This window comes from Neolamprologus brichardi, chromosome 19, assembly GCF_056152115.1.
Source record: "Neolamprologus brichardi isolate AB-2024 chromosome 19, ASM5615211v1, whole genome shotgun sequence".
In the NCBI taxonomy this organism is placed as follows: Eukaryota; Metazoa; Chordata; class Actinopteri; order Cichliformes; family Cichlidae; genus Neolamprologus; species Neolamprologus brichardi.
Genome location: NC_142122.1, coordinates 8,752,368 through 8,775,475, shown reverse-complemented (window position 1 = coordinate 8,775,475; position 23,108 = coordinate 8,752,368). Strand labels below are relative to the sequence as shown.

General features: G+C 40.1%; 1 protein-coding gene across 7 annotated transcripts in view; it reads right to left on the bottom strand.

The window, feature by feature from the left end:
* The window catches only part of smoc1 (SPARC related modular calcium binding 1), a 57,654-nt gene that overhangs the window by 16,522 nt on the left and 18,024 nt on the right, over positions 1–23,108 (bottom strand). For 2 of the 7 annotated variants that reach the window (XM_087833191.1, XM_087833193.1), the window contains exons 2-10: positions 20,419–20,581; positions 19,564–19,635; positions 17,531–17,649; positions 17,227–17,326; positions 14,639–14,689; positions 14,089–14,136; positions 11,332–11,424; positions 10,863–10,943; positions 795–987 (exon numbers count right to left, since the gene is read on the bottom strand). In XM_087833191.1, coding sequence (XP_087689317.1) covers positions 795–987; positions 10,863–10,943; positions 11,332–11,424; positions 14,089–14,136; positions 14,639–14,689; positions 17,227–17,326; positions 17,531–17,649; positions 19,564–19,635; positions 20,419–20,581 — 920 coding nt within the window. The remainder of the gene's footprint in view (positions 1–794; positions 988–10,862; positions 10,944–11,331; positions 11,425–14,088; positions 14,137–14,638; positions 14,690–17,226; positions 17,327–17,530; positions 17,650–19,563; positions 19,636–20,418; positions 20,582–23,108) is intronic. The other 5 variants (XM_087833192.1, XM_087833194.1, XM_087833195.1 and 2 more) reach the window with 5 other exon arrangements.

Genomic DNA, 23,108 nt, shown 5'->3' with positions numbered 1-23,108 from the left:
ATTCCTTTTCAGGAACAAAATCAGTTCCTTTCTTCACCAGTGCATGCTTATAGTCCACACTTTGTCTTTGTCTCGCCACTTGTTTGAAGTTGTAATATTCATCTTCTGATTACAAATCACGAAAACATTTTACAGAAACAAAACATGAGCAGTGAACAATCATTTTTTTCGAACGTGTTTTTAATTCAGAGATCCCCCAACATGAAGCTCGTGCACAAAAAATACTGTGCTTTCCTCAAAGCAATGTAAACAGTAGCAACTGCACTAAAAACAAAGTCATTCCAGAAACAGAGTGTTTATAGCTTGCTAACCAAAATTCACATCATCTTGGAACTAATTGCTTTGGCAAGTGAACTGGCAAGAGAGCTTTGATCGGAAACGTTTTGGATAATATAACTGACCAGTCTGTCAGTGGGTCCACCACTTTAGTCTGACTTACAACAGAAAGGTGTTATTCTTCAGCTTTTCCTTTGTTGATCCAAGTGAATTATTTGGGGGGATTGATTGCCTCAAATTTTGGAACCAATATGTGCTTTTCAGGAATGGATTCCAAGATTGATGATTATGACTCCATAATCATTGATTCTCAGATGCCCTTAAATTAACTACTGTAGAGCACTCCTGTTTAAAATTAGACAGATTATTGTTTTTGACACATTTCACTAGTCCTGTTATTAGCATGTCAGTTATTCATATGATGGCAGACAGACATACATATCAAATCATTTAAAAACATCTGTAACTACTATAATAAATGATGTTGTTTCTTTATGTGATTTTTCTGATAATCTTACCTGGTAGAGGTTCCAGGAATGGGGCGTCCCGTGTCCACCAGAACACACCAACAGTAGCCTGTGGATTGGTGGCACTGGACGGCCTTGTAAAGGCCTCCAGGCCCACAGTCGGGGATGAAAATGGCCTCACGAGGATTCTGCAGAGCCTCTTCCAGAGCACTCTGTCTCTCCTGGTCACAAGAGGGAACTTTCTCTAAAAGTATTAGAAACACACTCAGTACAGGAAAAAAACAGATTTGGGAAACCAAATACAGACAGCACATATACAAAAAATTACTACTACTAAATTAAAATGTGAAATATGTGGAACAGGGTTCTGGGAGTGTTCACTGCAAACCAGATGTTGGCCTCTGGTAACATTTTATGTGGCCTGTGAGCACAAAAAGGGAAAAAATCCATTAATGTGCATTTTATTCAGGACATAAATGACAATTAACAACATAAATCCTTATGTCCTGACCAGGCAATTTATAAATACAAACCAAAAGTTTTGATGTGGGCATTTTCCAGTGAGTCATGTACTGGCTGTACAAAGAATCAGTCACACAGGGCCTAGAGACCTGTAGCCATCTCGTAACTACCGGTCATGAGGAAAATTTGTATTCTCCAACAGGTCGCAAATGGTTGCTGAGAGTTGCTATGAAATTGATTGCTGTTCTGTTAACTCAGGTCTAGAAACGAGTCGGTGATTCCCACGGTAATCATCAGTCACTAAGGAAAAGTGTGTACTCCATGAGCAGTTGGCAAGGGGTTGCTAGAGGCTGCTGGAGGTCACTAACAGGTTGCTGTGGTCATTTGTAGTTTGGATGGAAAATGCTGACTTGTCTGCAAATATTCAACTTTTACTTTGAAGTCTGTTTCGGGTTTGCATTGCACTTTTTCCAAGTTTCACTACACCTTCAAGAATAAATGACATGTGTTTCAAGAGAAGTCAACATCGTCCATGCAAACTATAAGCAACCACAACAATTGTAAAGCCAGCAACCTCAAGCAATAACTTACCTACCAGTCGCAGACACACTTTTTTTTTGCAACCTGTGGTTATCAGGGTGTCACTGACAGGTTCCCTCGGAGACTCAGACCTGAATCAATGCCATTTTCACATGTGTGGTGACATATGTTGGGTGAGTGCGCCCTGCCCCTTTCTTGAATTCAGCTGCCATCCGGTTCTCCTGAGAATCAGCCACCTGACAGTATAAAAGCTAGGGAAGAGCTGCTTGGTCAGTATGCGTTAGGACCAGCCTTGAGAGTATTGAGCTACAGTGGTGTCTTGTCTGAGCTGTAACTGAGAGTTCATCTGGGGGTCATAGCAGTAGATATTACCGGACAGAGGTTTATGTAAGAAAGTAAATGTTCCATTCAGTCCTTTGTTCTCCCAGCACCTTTGTGCAAAGTCCTTGTGAGCCCATGTTAAAATACTGCACAGCAAGCATGTGGATGCCAGGCATACTCCCTCCAAGCATGTTCCAGGGACGCAATTGTCACTGTTTAGTAACAACATTGGGTTACGGAAAGAGAGTCACATTCTTAACTGCAGATTTTTTTTAAAAAATCAAATAGGTCTTTTGGTAAATCACCAATTTTTGACCACCCCAAAAGTAATGCCTTTAGCAGCAAAGTTAAATTATGGCTTTACCCACCGCAGTCTTACATGTTTCTGCTCAAAAACAGGCCTCAACCCTTGAGAGATGCTCCTGCAGCACCTTGTCTCAGTGCACATCAGTGGATGAAGAATGTATTTATATTCACATCCATTTAATCCATTGCTCACTCTTAAGCCACGTCCAACAGAGCCGCCTGCTGAGATGGTTACCAAGGTGATTAAGTGTGCTTTGGTCGCTGCAAATCCATTCTTCATTTTACATTCAAGCACGCTATGATGAAGCCTTAAGCAACAATAACAGAGCCACAGTGACTTTTCTTCAAGGTGGTGACATGTGGTGGTGTTTTCACATTAAGGGGCTGACTAGTGCCAAGACAGTGCCTGCAGTCTTAGCTTACTCAGCTTTTGCTACCAAAGAATAACAGCTGTATCACACAGCCCCTGCCTATTTCAGATCAGCATCAGAGGAGTTGAGCAGTGAAAACAGAAATTAGATTTCTGGTCTTTACATAATTTAAGACCATTCAATAAAAAGCGGGTTGTATTCAAGCCCTTTACGTTAGCAGCCACAATAGCAAATCAGTAGTTGTGAGCACTGCTCTGGGCGTTTCAGAATCTGTTGCTGTTGATTTAAACATGTAGACATGGTGAAGTTGACCTGCTTAAGCCCAAACCAAGCATCAGAATAGAGAAGAAAGGTTATGTGAAATGTGAATGTTTGTGCATGATTGTTGGTGCCAGACAAGCTGCTCTCAGCATTTCAGATCTACTGGGATTTTCCCACACAACCAACCAGAAAATGCCTTGTTAATATTAGAGGTTAAAGGTGAATACCCAACCTGGTTCAAAATGATGGGACGGAAACAGTAACTCAAATAATGACTTGTCACAACAAAAGTATGGAGAAGAACATCTCTGAACACGCAACACATTGAACCTTTTAGTAGATTGGATGCTACACAGGCTACCCAAAAATCAAAAAAAAAAGATGGTCTGATGAGTATTGCTTTCAGCTGACCGTCATCTAAAATCCACAGACTTCCTGATTATTGCAGTTAACCATCACCATACCTTTGTGAACACTGCAATCATTTCTTGGTTTCTTATACCTCAATGGCCTCCACAGTCACCAGAGCTCATTCCAATAGAGCAACCTTGGGGTTTTAGTGGATCAGGATGTGGTACGAATCATGCCAATATGGACCAAAATCTCTGAGTAACGTCCCCAGCAACTTGTACAATCAACATTAAAAACAATGAAAGCAGTACTGAAGGCTTTAAAAGGTCCAACCCATTACTAAGAAGTTGTACCTGGCAGTATTGACAATAGCTTTGAAGTTTTTAAATTACACACATAATACCTTGTGTAACTCTTTTCTACATGGTTATAGACTCCCTCTCCTCTTTCCTACACCTGTATTTCCTACACCTGTATTTCCTACACCTGTATTTCAAAAGCAAATATAATAATACTATCATGGTCTTTTTTTCAAATTCACAATAACACAGAAACCAGTGTTCTGGAGCCTTAGCAGGAAATAATAATAAAAATCACAGTGCTGATTAAAAGGCTGACATTTAAATCATGATGCTGTGCTTAGAGTACAGAATATTATTGTCTGTTACAATGGCTGCCGTATCCATTTAGTCATAAAAACTTGTCTTTTTATGACTGAGACACAGGACAGATCTACACTGGTCCATGATCAATCACGGCTGCCATCTTTCACGAGATGCCTGATGTCACTGGATGGAAGTTCAGGAAAAGAGTGTAAACAGCCAATGGTAACCAGATAGTATTACGATACTGGCTGTCTTGTGTTTAATAGTTCCACCTAGCTACTCCAGCAACATTATTCATCTTTTGCTTTGCTTTGTTTCCAGTTTTGCAAAGCTGAGCAGGGGAAAAAGTCTAAACAGCTGGTGGAGCACTCTGTACTCACGTCAGTCAACTTTACAGAAGTGGCAGAATTGTTTTGAGTCTTCCACAATTTTTCCAAGATGCAAGTCTTTCTGTGACACTGACTGACTGACTGCTGTACACGATGCTCACTTTCATCCCCAGCTTAAACAAGTGCCCTGCTTTGTCCGCATCAGGCAATAATCAAGCTGATATCATGAATTTGAACCCCGCAAAACTGAGCTGCTCTTTATAGGTGGCGTTTTGAGAACACTGGGTCATGAAAAACCTAGCATGTCATTACTTCTGTTTCTTTTTGTTTTGGCAGTGACTGTGTGCAAACCACAATACTCTCTTATCGCGATCCATGGTGAAGTTAATAAAGATGGAGATGACGGTGGTGGCGGGTTCAGCAGAAGGCCTGAGACCTAGCTGAGGAGAGTGGGAGGTGGGGAGGTCAGATTTCCTGAGCGTGGCTGCCAGCACAGAGCTAAACGTGTCCTTGCACTAAAGAACATTTTTTGTCCTGTAAGGACTCATACTCAAGTGTTCTTAGTGCTGTCCTCGCCAAGGTTCCTTCACATCCAAATTATTTAGCACTGTTTATTATACAGAGGTTATGCTGGCGCCAGGCACTAGGATTCCCAAAAGAAAATTGTTTTTGTACATATAAATGGAAAAAGGCTGGATGCTTGCAATGTAATCCTTTCAGTTTTGTGCGGACATGAAATTCAATCAACGTCGTCCAGGCCTGCCTTGGATATCTGCATTTCTGCTCTATTTATTTTTTGTTTTTGTTTCTTTTTCAATTTTATTTCCCTTCCTTCGACAGGAACTGAAAGACAAGAAACACAAAACCCTCAGAAAACAAATATTGTAGTTTGGGGGAAAAAAATGAAACCCACACAAGTGGAAGTCAGGAACAGTCGTAACAATGTGATCATTGTTGTTGTGATTTTCTTCAGGGCAAATTGATAATGAACAAAAGATGGCTGTCTGCAGTATCTTTGATAACACGTTTGCCCCATTTTAAACGTCTCACTTTGGCCATTGTTACTGAGGCTCCAGCCTTAGCAAAATAATTTTTAATCTCCTTTTTTTCTTTATTCCTATGCTTGTTGTGACCACCCTCACTTTCTCAGTCCTTTCCTCCACTCCTCTACATCGTTTTCTTTCTTTTTCTTTTACTCTGCTTCCCTCCATCCCAATTCCTCCATCTTTAAACCTGCTCTCCCCCCTCCGATTGCTCTCTTTTTCAGTTCACTTCAATGGCTTTCAGCTGTTGGGTAATCACTGCAACATTGTCTGCCTTCTCTGCAGTTAAGATGGCAGAAATGTTAGTAATAGAGGAACTCTGTGAGGATGTATATAGGTGCATGTGTTTGTCTTTACAACACAACAAAAGGATTGAGATGATAGAGACTCATTAAAAAGATGGTGTAACTTTTGAACACATCAACCGAACAGCCTGTTGCTGTGCACACTTATTGCCCTTTAAAGTTAAACAAGTGCATCCTGCCCTCATGCATGACATGTAAATGGGATTACAAGAAACAAAAGTCTTTTTAAGACTGCAAATGTTTAAACAAAATCATGCTCATTAATGACATGATCGCATTATATCCCTTCAGCATATTTGTTTTTCTTTTGTTTGCTTCACCACAAGAGAGGAGTGGTGGTTTGTAAGTTTCTGCTTCTCTGTACACTTTTAAAAATGAGCTGCATGACAGAGCGCTTTCCCCCTGCTTGCAACATTTGATCAACAGCACGTCAAAGTCTGGCAACACAGCATCTGTTTGAAAAATGGACCTTGCTTTGCTTTGCCTAAGCAAACACATTTCACTAGCACAATCTCCACATCGCTCTAAATCAGAATTATTGAGTGTCCAGAGACAAAGCCTGTAAATGAATAACGCAGTTTATGTGCGTGCGGGATGTCTGCTCCATTGGGACTCGGGTTATTCCACTTTGTATTTAAAGACAGGAAGGTTTAAATAAGGATTGTTATGCCAAATCTTCTCTGCTTAGAAATGATTTTATCCAGAAGTTAATAAAGCAGTTTGTCAGTATAAGGAGCCCTGCCAGCCTCTGCCCTTGTCCTAGAGTCAAGTGGAGAAATTGCCTGGTGGTTAGAGAGATTTATTCGCTCTTCCCTTTCGCGTGCTGAATTGCCCGAGTGACTGAGTGTATGTGTATGAATATAATACAACAATATAACACCTTCCTAGTACCCATTTGGACAGCTTTTGCCTTTAGAACTGCCTTGATTATTTTTAATTTATTTTTGATCTGTGCTGACTGGACAGCGTCACAAAGTTGCTCCAGATTTGTGACCTGCACATCCATGATGTGTATCTCCTGTTCCACCATATGGAGTTGCTCTATTAGAATGACATCTGGTGACCGTGGAGGCCATTTTGAGTACAATGGACTCACTGTCATGTTCAAGAGACCAGTCTGAGATTATTTGATGTTTGCGACATGGTGTGTTATTTTGCTGGTGGCAGCTTTTGAAGATTAATAAACTGTGATCATAAAGTTAGGCTGTGGCAATTAAATGATCAGTTTGTACTAACGGGCCCCAAGTGTCTCAAGAAAATACTCCCCCACACCATCACACCATCGCTACCACCCTGAAATGCTGATACAAGGCAGGATGGATCCATACTTTCACGTCTAGAATCATTACTTGACAGAAATGGCATCCAGTGTGGTCTTTTGCTGCTGTAGTCCCTCTGCTTCAAAGACTGATGTATTGTTTGTCCAGAGATGCTCTTTTGCATGCCTTGGTTGTAATGACTGTTTGAACTGATATATGACTGCAACAGTAACTCAACGCAGCAGGCCAATGTCATTGCTTCAGGTTGTTTTTGCCAGTTCTACATGGCTAAATACACTAACTTGATTGGCTGATTAGATATTTGGATTAACAAGCAGTAGAACAGAATGGCCAGTTAGTGTGTATTTGTGCACATGATACAATATGTGATTGGTTACAACTTGAATTCTCAAGATTGTGGCCTTAAATGTTAATATTTATCGTATTTATAGTATTTTAAAGGTTTACTGTTCATTTTTTTTCTTGGTTAAATGATTATAAAAATTGCAAAATTGCTAGAAACGTCTAAAGACAGAATGGATCCATGAATGAAGTATGAGAAAGGGCAGTTTTTGCAGTGAAAAATAATTGGGTTTTAAATCTTTTTAGGGTTTTAATGTTTTCAAAACATGTTAAAAAGGAAGAAGGCACAGCATCAGGGATATTAACAAAAGACAAACAATGGACTTTTTTTTACTAACCAATCAGAAGACACGCTGTAATTGCGTATGCTGGAGCTAACAAATTACAAATTAGTTATTTAATTTATTGATTTCTTTCTTGAGTTATCGCATTCACAAGATTTTCAGAAGACTTGACCTCTGACCTTAACCTTCAGGTTGACGCTACTGCAATTCAAACCCATATGAGATTTTTAGTAGATACACCTTTGGCATCAATTTGAAACCCTTATATCGCCTTGTTCTCCAGTTACAGCATTTTGCAGATAAAATGCACATGCAAAATGTGACCTCTGCCTTAAAAAGTACCAGCAAACAATGCTACAGCTGCCACTGTTAATGGAAGAGATGCTATCGGTACCAACCTGCTATGCAATGAGGTAAAGTCACTACATTTAGAAGTCCTGCCCTCTCATGTTAAGTTTATTTCACCCCTAAACTGAGAGTAGCTTTTTCACTTATTGTAATATTACTAATACTTAAAGTAAAATCTACTTATTTTACTTTATTGTATTTATTTTAGATTAGTTTTTACCTAATTAATTTTTCATACTGTATTATATGTAAGTTATATGCCCTTCTACATATTTCATATATGTTTGTTGTGAACTTTGAACCGCTATAACAAAGGAGTTTTCCCACCAAAACAAAATATATCTTACCTCTTCCTTTCTTTATCTGAAATGTACAGTATTTCAGATAATCAACATGTGCAAATAATTGTGAATGCTGGAATCTCAAAGTACAATAAAAAGTTATTTTTTTAAATAGTTAACATTGTAACATAAGAAATGATTTATATTGTGGATATTTTGTAACGTAACAAGTACTCTTAAAAGTAACATTACCCAGCACTGGTAACTAGCTCATTAAATGAAAGAATTACAAAAGAGCCAGTGCACTTAAGAATGTAAGCAGAAGAAGTGTACTGGTACAAGTTTTCAAGAACAAGGATGATGTGCAAAACTGTTGTTGCTACAGAGGCATAACGCTGAAGCTAGGTTAAGATGAGATTTCATGAGTATTGGTGAAAAAGTATAAAGAAGGTCAAAAGGAGTTACACAGTGTTCTTGCTGATCTAGAGAAAGCATATGATGCCAAGAGAATGGCAGAGAGGGTGGTGCTGGACATGTACTGCTGGACAGTAAGACAGCGGTGAGGTGTGGGGTGGGAATGACAGATGGGTTCAGAGTGGGGATGGGATTACACTGGAGATGACACTGCCTGACAGATGAGGTCAGGCAAGAATTTCCTTGACTATGATGTTATGATCTGTGGTGAGAGTAGGGAGCAGATGGAAGAGAGCCTGGAAAGGTGGAGGTATTCTCTGGAGAGAAGAGGAATGAAAGAAAGACAGGATACATGTGTGTGACTGAGAGGGAAACAGGTGGAAAAGTGAAGGAGACAATTTTAAATACCCGGGGTTAACCATCCAAAGCAACGGACAATGCACAAGAGAGGTGAAGAAGAGAGTGCAGGTGGGTGGGTGGAGAAGAGTGGAGGGGGTGATTTGTGATAGAAGGATAGCATGAAGTGTAAAAGGGAAGGTTTACAAGATGGTAGTGAGACCTGCTATGATGTATTTTTTGGAGATGGCGGCACTGACAAAAAGACAGGCAGAGCTGGAGAGGGCAGAGCTAAATATACGGGATGGACAAGATTAGAGAAGACAGACAAACTTAGCGAGGAACAGTTGAGATGGTTTGGATATGTGCAGACAGGAGGGATGGTGGATATATTGGACAAAGGATGTTTAATATGGAGCTGCCAGGCAGGAGGAAACCAGGAAGACCACAGAGAAAGAGATTCATGGATAAAATGAAGGAGGATATGAAAAGGGCTGGTGTGGCAGAGGAGGATGGTTGGGATAGAATGAGATGGAAGCAGACGATCAGCTGTGGTGACCCCTAACGAGAGCAGCCAAAAGAAGAAGAGGTTTAAGTACGCTTCCTCCAGTAACTGTTATTTGCTTTCCAACTTTAAATTAGGCACAGGCTCACAATCTCCTTTGACAACACACACAAACACACACGCGGTTTGCAATCACATGCAGATGTAGACACACACACACATCGCTCATGCCTCAAATGTGATGACATCTCCCCCTCACTCGGCCTTGTCGCTTGTCCTTTGAGGACACCGGATGCTAATTTGAAACAGGAAGCTGGTGTTTCCACAGAAGTTTCAAAGAGCTGTCACAGCGAATACACCCCTCAATGCTGGCCACAGTTTCCCCTGCCACATCACCATCGTTCATAATCCCAGGAAACCCCAATGTACAATCAAGTATTTGTATGCCTCATTGTTTGCAGCGTAGCATGTAAAATCAGATTTTGTGGTAAATGGCAGACAAAAAGGTTTAGGATGAAAGAAGAGTTGTGAGATTACATAGATACATCAACAATATTTAGATGCAAAATACTGATGTGTGCGAGAAGACAGGCAAACAAACTACTGGTGAGATGTGGGGAATTTTTTCTTTTTTCCTTTCAGTATTTTAACAGCAAAAACTACGTGGCTTACACGTCTGCAAGCTTCCACATCAGTTTTCATGGGTATTTGATTTTCTGAAAGTCTGATTAAATCATAAATGCTTTTTTAAACACTCGTGGAAACATTATAGCTCAACACAAACACAGTAGGTGCCTGATTTGCACTTTTCTCCCACTTTTTCCATCTTTAGGAGATACAGTCTGAATGAAAGCTTTATTATTGAAGAAAAACAAGTCTAAACAAAATAGACTGTTTTTAGACTTTTGAAGATTTACATCAACTCATATATATCAGCTAACCAATATATCCATCTACTCCTAATACCCATGCTCACACAGGCCACACTTCATTCACTCCTCGACTTGGTACAGCCATCAAACCGCCCAGAGTTTAGTGGACACGTCAAGGCGTAATTAAAAAGGAGACAGAGAAAGCTAAACAAATTACACCAAAGGAATGAAACCACAAAACATAACCCTGGCAGTGTAGGTCTGTCTTCAAGTTAAAACAGATTACATTTCATGGCAAGCTGGTGGTTTTGAAACTGGTTACACCGGAGCCACGTTTATATATACTTTGTTTAGGGTTCTAGCAACTTCTCTGATATAGCTTTCATATCTTCCAAAGGTCAGTATGGCTAATTATTTAGTGTGGTAGAGAAGAGCTGAGTTTATCAGCATCCAACAATGCTATATTTTAAGGGCTTCACGCACACAAACTTCCAAATTAATGCATACCCTTAATGCCTATGAGTATATGTGTAGAATAAGCAGAAAAATTTACTTTCACTCACCTGGTTTCCTGGAAGAGGAGCTGTTCTTCTTGTTCTCCTTGTAAACCAGCTGTTTTATCCATAGTGTTGGAGCAGTTATCTCTGCAGCGACAGAATGACAAGTTCTAGACAAATAGCTTTCGCACATTTAGTGGATCTCGAGAAACTTTTACACACAGTCGTGCTTTATTTAACCTCACCAGTAGCTACTTATTTGAAAAGCAACATGCACAGCCAGGCTTTGCCCACAAAACCAAAGCTAAAATTGCATCCAAGATCCCAGTTTTTCCAAAAATATCAAATGTATCATCTGGTATTTTTAACATCTGGCCTTTTCCATTTGATGTAATGGTGCATTCTTAAGACATGGGATGTAGGCACACAAAGGAGCAATGCTGTCAGCTGCCTTTAAACCCATGAGTCATTAGAAATATACCGTATGCACACTAATTATCTAAGCTAATGTGGAGGAGTTATTGAGGAGGCTTACCATCACCCTCAGGGGGGACATGAGTCTCCATGGTGGGTGTGGGCTTGGAGCCATCATCTGGGTTAAGGGTGAGAAAGAAACGGAAAGAGACTACTATTATTGAGGTTAATACAATCTACTCTCCAGAACTGTTGAATGGTTGGGATTTGCACATGGCCCGGCCAAGACAGACAGACAGACAGACTGAATAATATAGAAAGGAGAGAGAGAGAGAGACAAACACCCACATGTGGTCCTGCACACATGCATCAATAAATCATCCTCACACCAACATGATCAGCTGCACATTTAGCACACTTACTCACACTCGCAGTGTAAACCACACACCCAGACACTCACACGAGGAGGACACCGCTCCTCGGGACCTGCACAAATGCAGTGCAGATGTAGCATCAGAAAGCTGCATCCACAGTTAATGCAAAGAGGTGAAACTGTCTGTGTCGTCATTCTTAATTGTCAAATTATGTTGTAATGTATCGCTAGGAAGTAGGTCAACTGGTTAGTCCACTCAAAAATGTTTGTTTTTGGTGAGATCTCAAGTTACTTGAATGCATTAAAATTTGGAAATAATATACTCATGGATGTCCAGGGAATTTACCAAAGTGAATTCGGTGATGGTCTCATCGTTAGTTTACAATCACGTCAAGCTGGAAAATTAGTCCTTCACACCTTGGTTAAGTAGAAGGATATATAACAAAACCAGTTTAAAATGGAATCACACGAGTTTTTACAAAAATAATACGAGGTCATTTATTCTCACAAGCGGATACGCATCACTCAAGCATCATCCTCGGGGCAAACTTTTATGTCTTCAAAACACACGAAGTACTAGATAATTAACTGTCTTGGACACTAAAATAAAAACCACTAATAAGCCACAAAAGAATCTTATTAAGCAATATTTTCCTCCTTTTTCCTTTCGTAAAGTATGCCAGTGTAGAAGGAGACTTAAAAGTTGTCGTGACTCCCTTGTGTTTGGCAGATGCAATTATGCAGCTCACTTTAACTACTAACCAAAACTACAAGTAGTAAAATTGAAGATCACAGTATAAACGTTTATTCTTATTTATTACAGTTAAACACTGGTAAAATATTTGTGTCTCTGCTCCCACGCTGAGGGCCGAATAAACTGCTGTCTTCAGTTTTCTTGGTAAATTATTAACTAAATATTTGACTTTCCTCTCTTAAACGCAGTAAATTCTGGCAATGCTAAAGTTCATATGGGTATAACAAAAATACAACACTTTAACTGTTAAGCAAAAACTATAAACATTTCAAGTCCGTTTTTTTACATTTATAGATGTGATTATAAAGTTTTGCAACTCTGCCTATTAAAGATTCAAGAATGCTTTCTGGAAGTCCCCCTCTGTTATCACCTGAAGGCTTTTGAGTTTGCTATGTAGCCCACAATCCCACACTGTTTCAAAGTGGCAGGTGAGCAAAGCTTTCATTGGCGAGGTGAAAATACTCCTGCATTTCATTTCACTGTGAGCATGTGCACAGTGCACACCTAATCTTTTCCCTCTGTGCAATATAGTAGACCTCCATGAGTCAGTCAGATCCGATCAAGGCAAATTCAAACCCTGTGAACGATGAGCATGGTCGTGGCTGTCATTTGCTGCTTTGGAAATTTCTATCAAAAACTGCTGTTTGGTCTCAGGAACCAGAGCCCCAGCTCTTATTCTCCACTACACTCTGCAGTGACGTAGAAGTTGATAGTTTGCTCCCTACAAAAGTCTAAAGTCCATGTTTATATACCCCTTTCAGTTAGAGTAGAACTGATTTCTAAAAACTGCAGCTGCATTGAAAGTAACCCAGGGGCGCCAAAGAGGGTGACCTTGTGGGGAAAACTGGTCAAATTTAAAGTAGCTAAGCTTTTAGGTAGAGTTGCAAAACTTTAAAGGATCTCATGTAATGCTGTGAATTGAACTGCCTAGAATACTCACCCACATGTGGTATTGTAGCATCTGGAAAATTCCTTGGGAAATAATTCAATCAAAAGCAAACAACAGAGAAACTTTGATTGGAGATAAACACTAATGTTAAGTTCTTAAATCAGATGACATGTCAGTAATGGTAAAGAACCTGAGGTCAAACTGACCTATTCAGGTTGAAATGTAAATAAAATGCAGTAGTCACTGGGTCGGTCTTGGTGTAAACCCAGCTAGAGTGTGATAAGCATGTCAAAATAACCTGTAACTTACTGCAATTGTCAAGTGGTGTGAAACGGCATCGGCTGAGACGCTTTGAGAGACTGCCCGCTTTTTCTCAGTTTAAAGAAATTCTTTAAGATCTATTTTCTGTGAGATTTCTGAAGCAAAGACCGATTTTTAGAGGCTCAGTAGAAAGTCTCCTCAGTGTTTCTTTAATTTCTTGAATTAATTCTTTAATGTTCCATATTTTATCATTCCTGAAGGGTGGGGGAAAAAAGCATAACTTAAGCAAAACCAGTCAAGATTTCATACAGATTTGTCAAAACTGCTATGGTTAAAGATGAACTGTCACTTGAGGGATGCATTAGACAGTGGTGCATATATTTGAGATCTTTATAATAAATTCAGCATCATTTGCATCTTATAAAAGGGGGAAAACATCTCTTGGTGTTGTTTTTAGATTCCCTTTAAATTTAACAGTGAAGGCCAGTACGTGTAAATTTGTGTTCTTCACAAATGTTGACTTTGCATGGATCACATGGAGTAAAATCAGGTCAAAACACTTTTAGGGTACATGCACACATAACAGCAGATCACAACTCACCTTTTCTATCTGTGTTTGGTGGCCCTGGTGGCTTATCAGTTACTGACCCTGTGAAGAGGAAGAAACAGTGTAAACCAAAGACTAGACAGTAACAGTCAGTAAAGTTAAATTTAAAGGATTTGTCTTCAAAACTGTTTTTTTTTTTTTTTGAGCTGGTAAAATAAAAAAAAAATTACCAACTTACAGCAAGTAAATGTTTTTATTTCTTTTAAAACAGTCGACACAGGAAACATCAGAAAAACCAGCACTCCTACTGATTACCCAATCCACTGGTGTCTCTTCTTTTGGTTAGGTGGACGAGTACATATTGTTAGTACTATACTTTTAACACAGACCAACGCAAAACTGAATGATCTGCTTCATCTGTGGAAATTAAACATGAAAGATTCCAAGTTCTAAATGTCATTCTTGTTTGGTGCATGCAGGTATTTGGTGTCATGCGTGGATGCACGGAGGGCAGGGCAAAATTAAACGGTGCAACCAATTACAATAGAACAGAAAAATGGGAGATTCTTTTTTAAGTTAAAGCAACTAGAAGGAAATTTACTACCTGACAATCCACTTGTCCCAGCATGAGTTCCCATAAATTCACGGAAGTTTCCTGCAAATGTATGCGAGATGATTGATTTGGGTCACAGTAGACAGGCGCATCTAAGCATGTCAAAGGTTATTTGATTGGGAAGGTATAGTAAGGGGCAGATGAGCTGGGCATGTACTGTTAAACTTTAGTATCCGGAGACACCAGTGGGTTTATTGTGCCCAGATTCAGGCACCAGTGTCATACATACCTTTGCAAGAAACAATGAAGATATCGGATCTTATGCAGGACAGAAAGGAGACAGGTAGAAATTGTGTTGTGCATCTCCATCAGGAGATGGTTAGACTGTGGCCATAAGGGGATTTATATGGTCAGCAAAAATAATTAAGAGAGGGTGTGGCGTTTAAACTATGCTCAGTTGGTACCAAGGGGCCTAAAGTGAGCCAACAAAATATCCCCAGCACCCTTACACAAATAGGGAAGAAGGACTCAAGCTTTTATGTTGTTTAGACCAAATTCTGACCCTGTTATCTAAATGTCGAAGCAGAAATCAAGCAACACTTTTCCAATCTTCTGTATGAATTACAGTCTGTTTCCTATCTTTCCAGGCTGACAGGAATGGCACCGAGTGTGGGCTTCTGCTGCTGAATGTGTACATTCAGAGATGTTCTTCTGCATACCTTTGCTGTAACAGCAGGTTATCTGAATTACTGTTTTCTTATCAGCTTGAAGCGGTCTGGTCATTCTCTTCTGACCTCTGGCATCAACAAGGCCCAGAGAATTGCCACTGAGTGGATATTTGTTCTTTTTCAGACTATTACCTGTAAAGCCAAGAGATGGTTGTGCCAGAAGTTTCAGAAATCCTCAGACTAGCCCGTCTGGCACAAACAAAATCACCTTTCTGCTTAATTCTGATGCTCCTTTTTAAAATCAACCCGTCATTTTGACCATGACTACACGCCTATATACACTGAATTGCTACCATGTGAGTATACAGTATATCTAACAAAATGGCCAATCAGTGTATTTTGTATTTTTGGATTGTCAGAATGTTGTAGTTAAAGATATCATCCAAAGTGACATCTTCACATTGCTTATTTTGTCAAACCAATCATCCAGAACAGATTTATGTCATATATGAACAGTAAGTCCTGTAAGTTAAGGACCTGAACAAGCAAATATGATTTGGTGCAGCTCTGTTTTGGAGCAAATTCATTTTTTGCACCAAAATGAATTCATTTCAGTATAATGTCTCTCTCTGAGTTGGCTTACAGGGGTGAAGTAAAAAATGTTATGCAAACATTGCAAAGTGATGATGTTTGAGGAAACAGAGCCTCACGGGAAAAAGCACAAAGAATTGTCTGCAGCGTTAAACACAGAAAAGTCACAAAACTTTCAGGAACACATGTTTTGTGTGGCTGCACAAATGAATTTGCTGTCACTTTCTGTTGTGAAGGGTGAACTGAAAAAATTAAGTATATGCGCCATTAAAAAACACATCTGGTGCAGAGAACAACAGAGGAAAAAAATTATAATTAGAGCTACTTCATAAATTGGAAAATCAGTAAGGTGAGGTTTTATTGTTGTAACGGGTGGATGGAAGTATGATCAATTTGTGAAGTTTTCTTCAAAGCATCAAACAGAAAAATGTGGCACAAGTTAAAGAGACAGAAAAGAGAAAGCACAGCAGATTAGGCAGATAGAGATCGATCAAGGAACTGAAGAGAAAAAGAAAAGGGGAGGTTTGGTTGGGGGTGCTTCATCTGCTGAGCAGTTTCAGAGGGGCATGCGACCACTTTCACCGCACTTTCCACACAAAATTTGCACCATATGCTCTAGTGGCTTTGCAATCCAGCTCTGGCAAAGATCGCTGTGTATTATCTTCTGAGAGAAAATGATGGTGATTATCATAAAGTGTTCCCATCCAGGATGAGTGTGCAGAGCCCCGTTTGCTCTCTCTCCTCCAGCCTGCTGAGAGCACTTAAAGGAGGGGGGAGAGTTTGAGTGCCGAGAGGCCCCTGCATGTATGGCCATTAGCCTTCTCGTTGACCTTGCACCTGCTGTAAGCCACATGACATTTAATACACATGTGCCCATAGAATGGCTCGACATTTACAGACAGACCTTTTGTAACTGTCATCCAAATGCTGTGTTCACTCTTTATCCTCCATCAGGACTGGCAGGCTTCCTGAACATCATTTATAAGTTTAACTCTACCTCTGTGTCCAGTAGTATCCTAAAATTATATAAAGCCTTTGAAAAAGAATTATTGCCAGATGTTTTTTGAATTATGAAAACTAGTTCACTTCCTAAAATGATTGACTGCCCCCAAAACCCAGCGACTTGGCTTCCAAGCACGCTTGCCTGCAAGATCCAGCAAACATAGCCACAACTATCATGTCTAAAAGCTTATTTTTCTGTTTTTCATACCGACAAGGAATTGTCGGGAAACATTCAACCAACTCGGATACTTTGGTCATGCAGACTGTTAAAAATGACTCCGAAGTAGAGCTGTTCAGGTAACACAAATAATTAACCATCACTCGTATGTGATGCTCCTCATCAACAGGTTACCAACTTGATTCCCCCCTATTTAGTACCTGAACACACTGGGGTCCTGTTGTGCACAGAGGAGCCACTCACTGGCTTGCCATCACTGGTAACACACCAGCAGTAACCGGTCAGAGTATGGCACTGGACCTGCAGAGGCAAGACACATGGAAGAGGTAAAACACATGAGAGTGTAAATAAAGAACCGGGGGTGGACCTTTCTGTCAGTGAAGAAAAAGCTCAATTTTGGGGTGATCTGAAGAGGGGGGTACACATGAGACTAATGGAAAGAGAAAGATGAAGCGTGAAAGATTTAAAAGGGGAGGAAAAAGCCGCGGGTGATCGGATACGGACCTGGGCAAATGTTCCATCTTCATTGCATTCCGGGATGAACATGGACTCTGAAGACTGAGGTCTTCTGGCTTGCTCCAGAGCCTGGTTCCTCTCAACACGACACTTGGACTGTCCTGCATCTGAAACGTATTGAAAGGACCTTCTGTTCTCAAACACTGCATACAAACTTCCAGCACTGTTTTTATGTACTGAAGACACATGTTCTGTGCCAGTAACACTCTGCTCACACCTGTAAATACAGACACAGTTTACTGCCGTGCCTTGCTCAAGGGCATGTTTTGACAGGATGAAAAAACAAACATAATTTTATAACTTTCTTCTCAGTTTTGATTTTTAATCTGACCCTTAAAACACTTCATCAAACTTTCAGCGTGTGGTTTTTCACAAATCTGAAGGAAAAAAAAGCTCCAACCATAATAATTGTAAAACCTGCAGGTAGCTCAACTCTAGAGGAGGCAGAGACTTTTTAACAGTCTTCAAAAATACTAAAACAACACATTCCTCAACACTGACCACTGCTAGTGCCAGATGTAGGCTATGGACACTTCATTGTTAGTGCTGAGGAGTGCGTCATGTACTCTACATGGATATTTGGAAATGTCAGTGGAAACTGTTCGTGCAGCACCGATGAGCTTGTCCTGCTCTCGGGGCACAGAGATGGAGGTGGCTTTAAAGGTCAGAGAATGAAGTGGGCTTCACACCAGCTGTTCACTGGTTCAAACTCCCATCAACGACTACTGTTTTTATTGCACTCAAAAATCCTGTGGACCTGCGTTCATGTTCAACCGTTCATGTATACACAGTCACACCAGGGAGCTGACCAGTCGACCACAGTCCTCCACTTTTGACAAATATTTTTCCTGGATAAATAAAAGTTTGAAAAAGTCATCTCTGGACCTGAGTAGAGACAGACATGATGTCTCCTTTAAGTATAAAAGACTGACAGGGCCAAAATAGGATGGTGATGTCACTGAGGAGGACAGCCATGCATGAATTTATAAATGAGACTTGTATTGTAGAGAAAATGCAGATAGAATATTGTAGTGAGAGACATAAAAGCAACCCCAAAATCCAACCTGAATACGTCTGATTTATGTAAATGTAAAAAGAAAGTCGAGCCCAGCAGTCGTTTGCAGGTTGTCGTCTCGTGCTTGTTAGCTGTAACAAAGCCGAAACACAGTGTATGCACACAGACAAATCTCCCTTTGAGAGACTTTGAATGATGACCTCGTGCATAATGTGTTGATTTTAAAGCTAAATAATGAATAAGCAGGTCTGCCGGTTGAATCAGCCACAGCTTTGTGCTTGTTGTTGTTTGCGGTTGTTTGTTGTACTTGTTAGCAATTTATAAGCCTCGTATTCAAATTAATCTGTTGTGTTTAATCTGTATCTCACGCACATTTCAGCCAGACTTTGCCTGGCTTTGTCGTTGTAAACAAGGATTGGTTCACGAACTGCCTGCCTAAATAAAGCAGCATTTTCATTACAACAGAACAGGCCTGCTGCATCTGCAAAGACTGCGTGAGCTTTGCCCAGCTTTCCTTCCCTTGGCACAACACTGGTATTATGAAACAAAGCCACATATTACCACACAAAGGGAGTCAGATTCACTCCAAAAATGGATTTAGTCGTACTGCTGTTTTTCTAATGGATAGAAGGGGGTCTGGAAAAAAGGGGGCTACAATGCCCGGTTCCAATCTTGACTTTAGACCTATCAATCTCCGCCGTTGCTGGGTGGCTGGCATCCAGAGACTGAGGAAGTGTGTGAGCCTGGTCTGTAAAATCTTACATGGCTACACAGAGGCAGAAAATTTAAGACATCTTCTCATTTAGTTCCACTTTTCCCAGACTTTCAGTTGTGGCCACAGACTGCAGTTATTTAAATATGCTATTTAAGATTCTAATAAATTAATTTTATTGCTTTTTTTCATTTTTATTTTATTGCTTTTTTAGTGGCCATATTAGGTTATGATGAATTATAAAGCTTTTGCATTTTAGGTTGTGTGCAGTGTTTAAGGTGTCACAGTTCTTACCTTTGAGCTCCACGTCTCTCCCTTCAGATGTGGCAGTTGGTGCTAGAGCCACTGGCAACACCCAGTTTTTACCTGAATGACAAAAAGGTCACAGAGTCTGTGTGGTTTTGGCTGTTGATGCTCTTTTTTGTACTCTTTCAGGTACTATTTAGAGTCGAGTACAATACAAAATCTCTGCACGCCTTAATGAGCAACAGGTGTGACAAGGAAAACTTAAATAAACATAAACAGAACTCCCACACTCTCTTGAAATTAAAATCAATTAGAATATTTCAAAGTATCAAAAATATAAAAGTACAAATCCAGCTGTATTGTTTTGACATTTCAGACCAATGCAAACTATCTACCATGGCAATGCTATAGTACACCATGTGTTTTTAGGGTGATTTTCTTTTTGATCCATTTCCTCTCCAGCCCTAGATACAGATTCAGAAAATGAGCAAAGCATCAGTATAGGTAGGCCAAGTTAACCTCAACTGCAATCCCACAGGTCAGCTAATCTTAGTACAGAGTCTTCTTTTATCCAACCTAAAGTTGCTATGCATCTGCAAGCTGCTTTGCAACCAACCTTCATCCCAACACGTCTCATTAGTGCTGTGTCTGACTTATTATTGTACCTGTTGTGTGCCCGTTGATGTATGTAAATGCATATATGACTTTTACTGATAGCTGTGGACTGTTATGTGTGAGAAATGGATTGTGTAAACATAGACATCAGGAAAACATTCATGTAAACATCATCACTTTTTACATTTATAAATAAAAACAGATGAATCCTACATCTCAATTTTCTTGAATGCACCCTGAAAATAGCTCCGTGTATCTGCACAAAGTTGACCAGAGTTTAGCTCTCACCTCGACACCGGCCTCTGTGTGCTAATGTGAGTGTCTTATCTTTGCAGCGCGCCTTCTGCAATTCACAGTTGCTGTCATAGCTCCGCCCGTCTGAACCACACACTGGCTTCCCCGTCCTTGAGCAGGTGATCCCACAATCCCTGTCTCTGTCTCCAATCAGCCACTGCAACAACAAATACAGCAACATGTTAACATAACACTCGTGCAATACACATTTAACTCACTTCAGATTTTATATAACGGGACAGACACATTTTGAGATTAGGGACTTTGGAACTTTTTTGTCATCCCTTGAAAAATTGGTTTGTTCTTACTTTTTGGCGTCTACTCTTTCTAGCTCCCCTATGTCTGAACAAAGGCAGCATTCAGCTGAATCTGAGGTTATGCCAAACTAACGTACAAATTGGACTCACGGGTCACTTGCCTATTTTGCTCAAAACATTTCTGTTTTTCTCAAACACTTGTCAGCTGCTGCCTTGCTTTTTTTTTTTTTAGGCCGACGTGACAAGATTGTTTTGCACTGAAGCTTGACCTAGAGGCTAATTTATGTAATTGATCTTTGGCTGAAGACAGGTTCAACGTTGATTAAGTTTCAAAGTAGCCAAACCACACTCTCCAATCGGAATCTTTCTTCCCCTCTCCCAAGATCACTCATGATCTATTAGTGAGTCAATTATACTGTACTGTTGGAACACGGCCTTCTTTCTGACAGCAGTAATGGTCCTTGGCATTACAGATGCCTCAGATATATTTAAGCTCTAAAGGATTTCAGGGGAGTACAAACTTTGCCAGAAAGATGGAGTTTTGTGTTAGTGAGTGGAGAGAGTAGGTGTGTACTGAGCAGCAACAGAGTCCTCTGCTATGGGAAGTGTCCCAGTTGTGTACCTGAGCCAACTCTTGTTGAAATTATTTTCAGTATTCCAACATGAAAACACAAGAAGCAACTGTGTCATCTCGCTAGTGATGATTAGGCTTTTTTAATTCTAAACATGTTTTATAAAAGGTAAAAAAACAAAAAGAAAATAAAAATATCCTGCAGATTAAAACTTTTATCAAATGTGTTTCATACCCAAGGTCTCAAAAGTGACTAGAAGAGATCTAGTTGAATCCAACAGAGCATCAAGAGCAGGTACTTTACCAAAAAAAGGACACACTTTTCCAACCTTCACTTGCCAACTCATATCAGACAATCTGAGGCCATTTGTGAAGTGATCTACATTGAGCTTTCATGCTTCTCTCATTGTAACCCCCACCCCCCACACCCACCCCCTCCTGGCCCCAGCCTCCAACTTCAAAACTTTTTTTTTTATTATTTTGAAAAACATTAAAAAATGTTGCTTGGAGACAGATTTTCTCTGAACGTCTAATCAGAAAGACATGAGCAAAGGGTAGATTGTAACTAGGCCAAATTTCTGATGTCATGAATGAGCTGGTAGACAACTGGATCTCATATACACACCAGACGTTTTCATCAAACATGCTCTAAACTCCTCTGTGGCTTTGAATTAGTGTTACTCTTGTTATCAAGGAGTGAGAACCCAACACAATCATCATCTCTGAAGTCTGTCTGCCTTTAAAAAACAAGAAACTGCCAGTACAATCAGACTTGAAATATTTTCTATTGACAACAGCTTCCTAGGAATTTTGACTTATGTATACCTTAACCTTAATCTATTCTAGATGGCCTGTATTTGTATAGCGCTTTACTAGTCCCTAAGGACCCCAAAGCACTTTACACAACCAGTCATCCACCCATTCACACACACACTCACACACTGGTGATGGCAAGCTACATTGTAGCCACAGCCACCCTGCTGGACACTGGCGCCACAGGAGCCTCTGACCACCACCAGTAGGCAACGAGTGAAGTGTCTTGCCCAAGGACACAACGACTGAGACTGTCCAAGCCGGGGCTCGAACCGGCAACCTTCAAGGCGAACTCCCAACTCTTGAGCCACGATCGCCCCTAGATCGCCCTCTACAGGTCGTTTTAGTATACACTAAAGTCTACACTAAAATAATTTTTCACGTGATGTACATCTCATTTCTTTATATTTTGCAAGGGAAATGGGAAAGATGCAGCAATTTACTAATGCATATTGGAAATTCAGTAAAAAAAACCAGATGAAGCAACAGATTAATTGTGTCATCTCACTAGTGATGATGAAGCAATTTTTTAAATTCTAAACACGAAACCAAGGTATGTAGTCATGCCAGCAGCTCTGCAAACCCATTTTTTGCTGGAAGTAGTTGGGTTTTTTTCATTTTATTTTACTTGTCCACATTGAGTCCACTCGGGGGATGCATAGTTAGCTGGTGCACTTAATGTATTTTAACTGTGCAGACACGTTTGCAAAGCAAAGCTTGGAATGCCATTAGGTTTGCATGTCATAGACCACAGTTTGTGACCTTATTGTGGTGCTTGACAAAAAAGGAGTATAAATGAGATATTATAGTAAATCCCAGGGAATAATTAATGTCCATGCAAACTATTGCAATCAATCAGTTTGCTGTGACGGTTAAAAAATAGGCATCCCTTGACACATGCTGGTAAAACCTGAAGCATCACTTCAGCCACAGTGGCAAAATACTCTTGCTACTTGAATTTTATATTCTTTGTCATATTCTGGCTGATATTTCATTCTCTTTAGTGACCTGGAAAGAAAACGGGATTTTAACTTGTTATAACC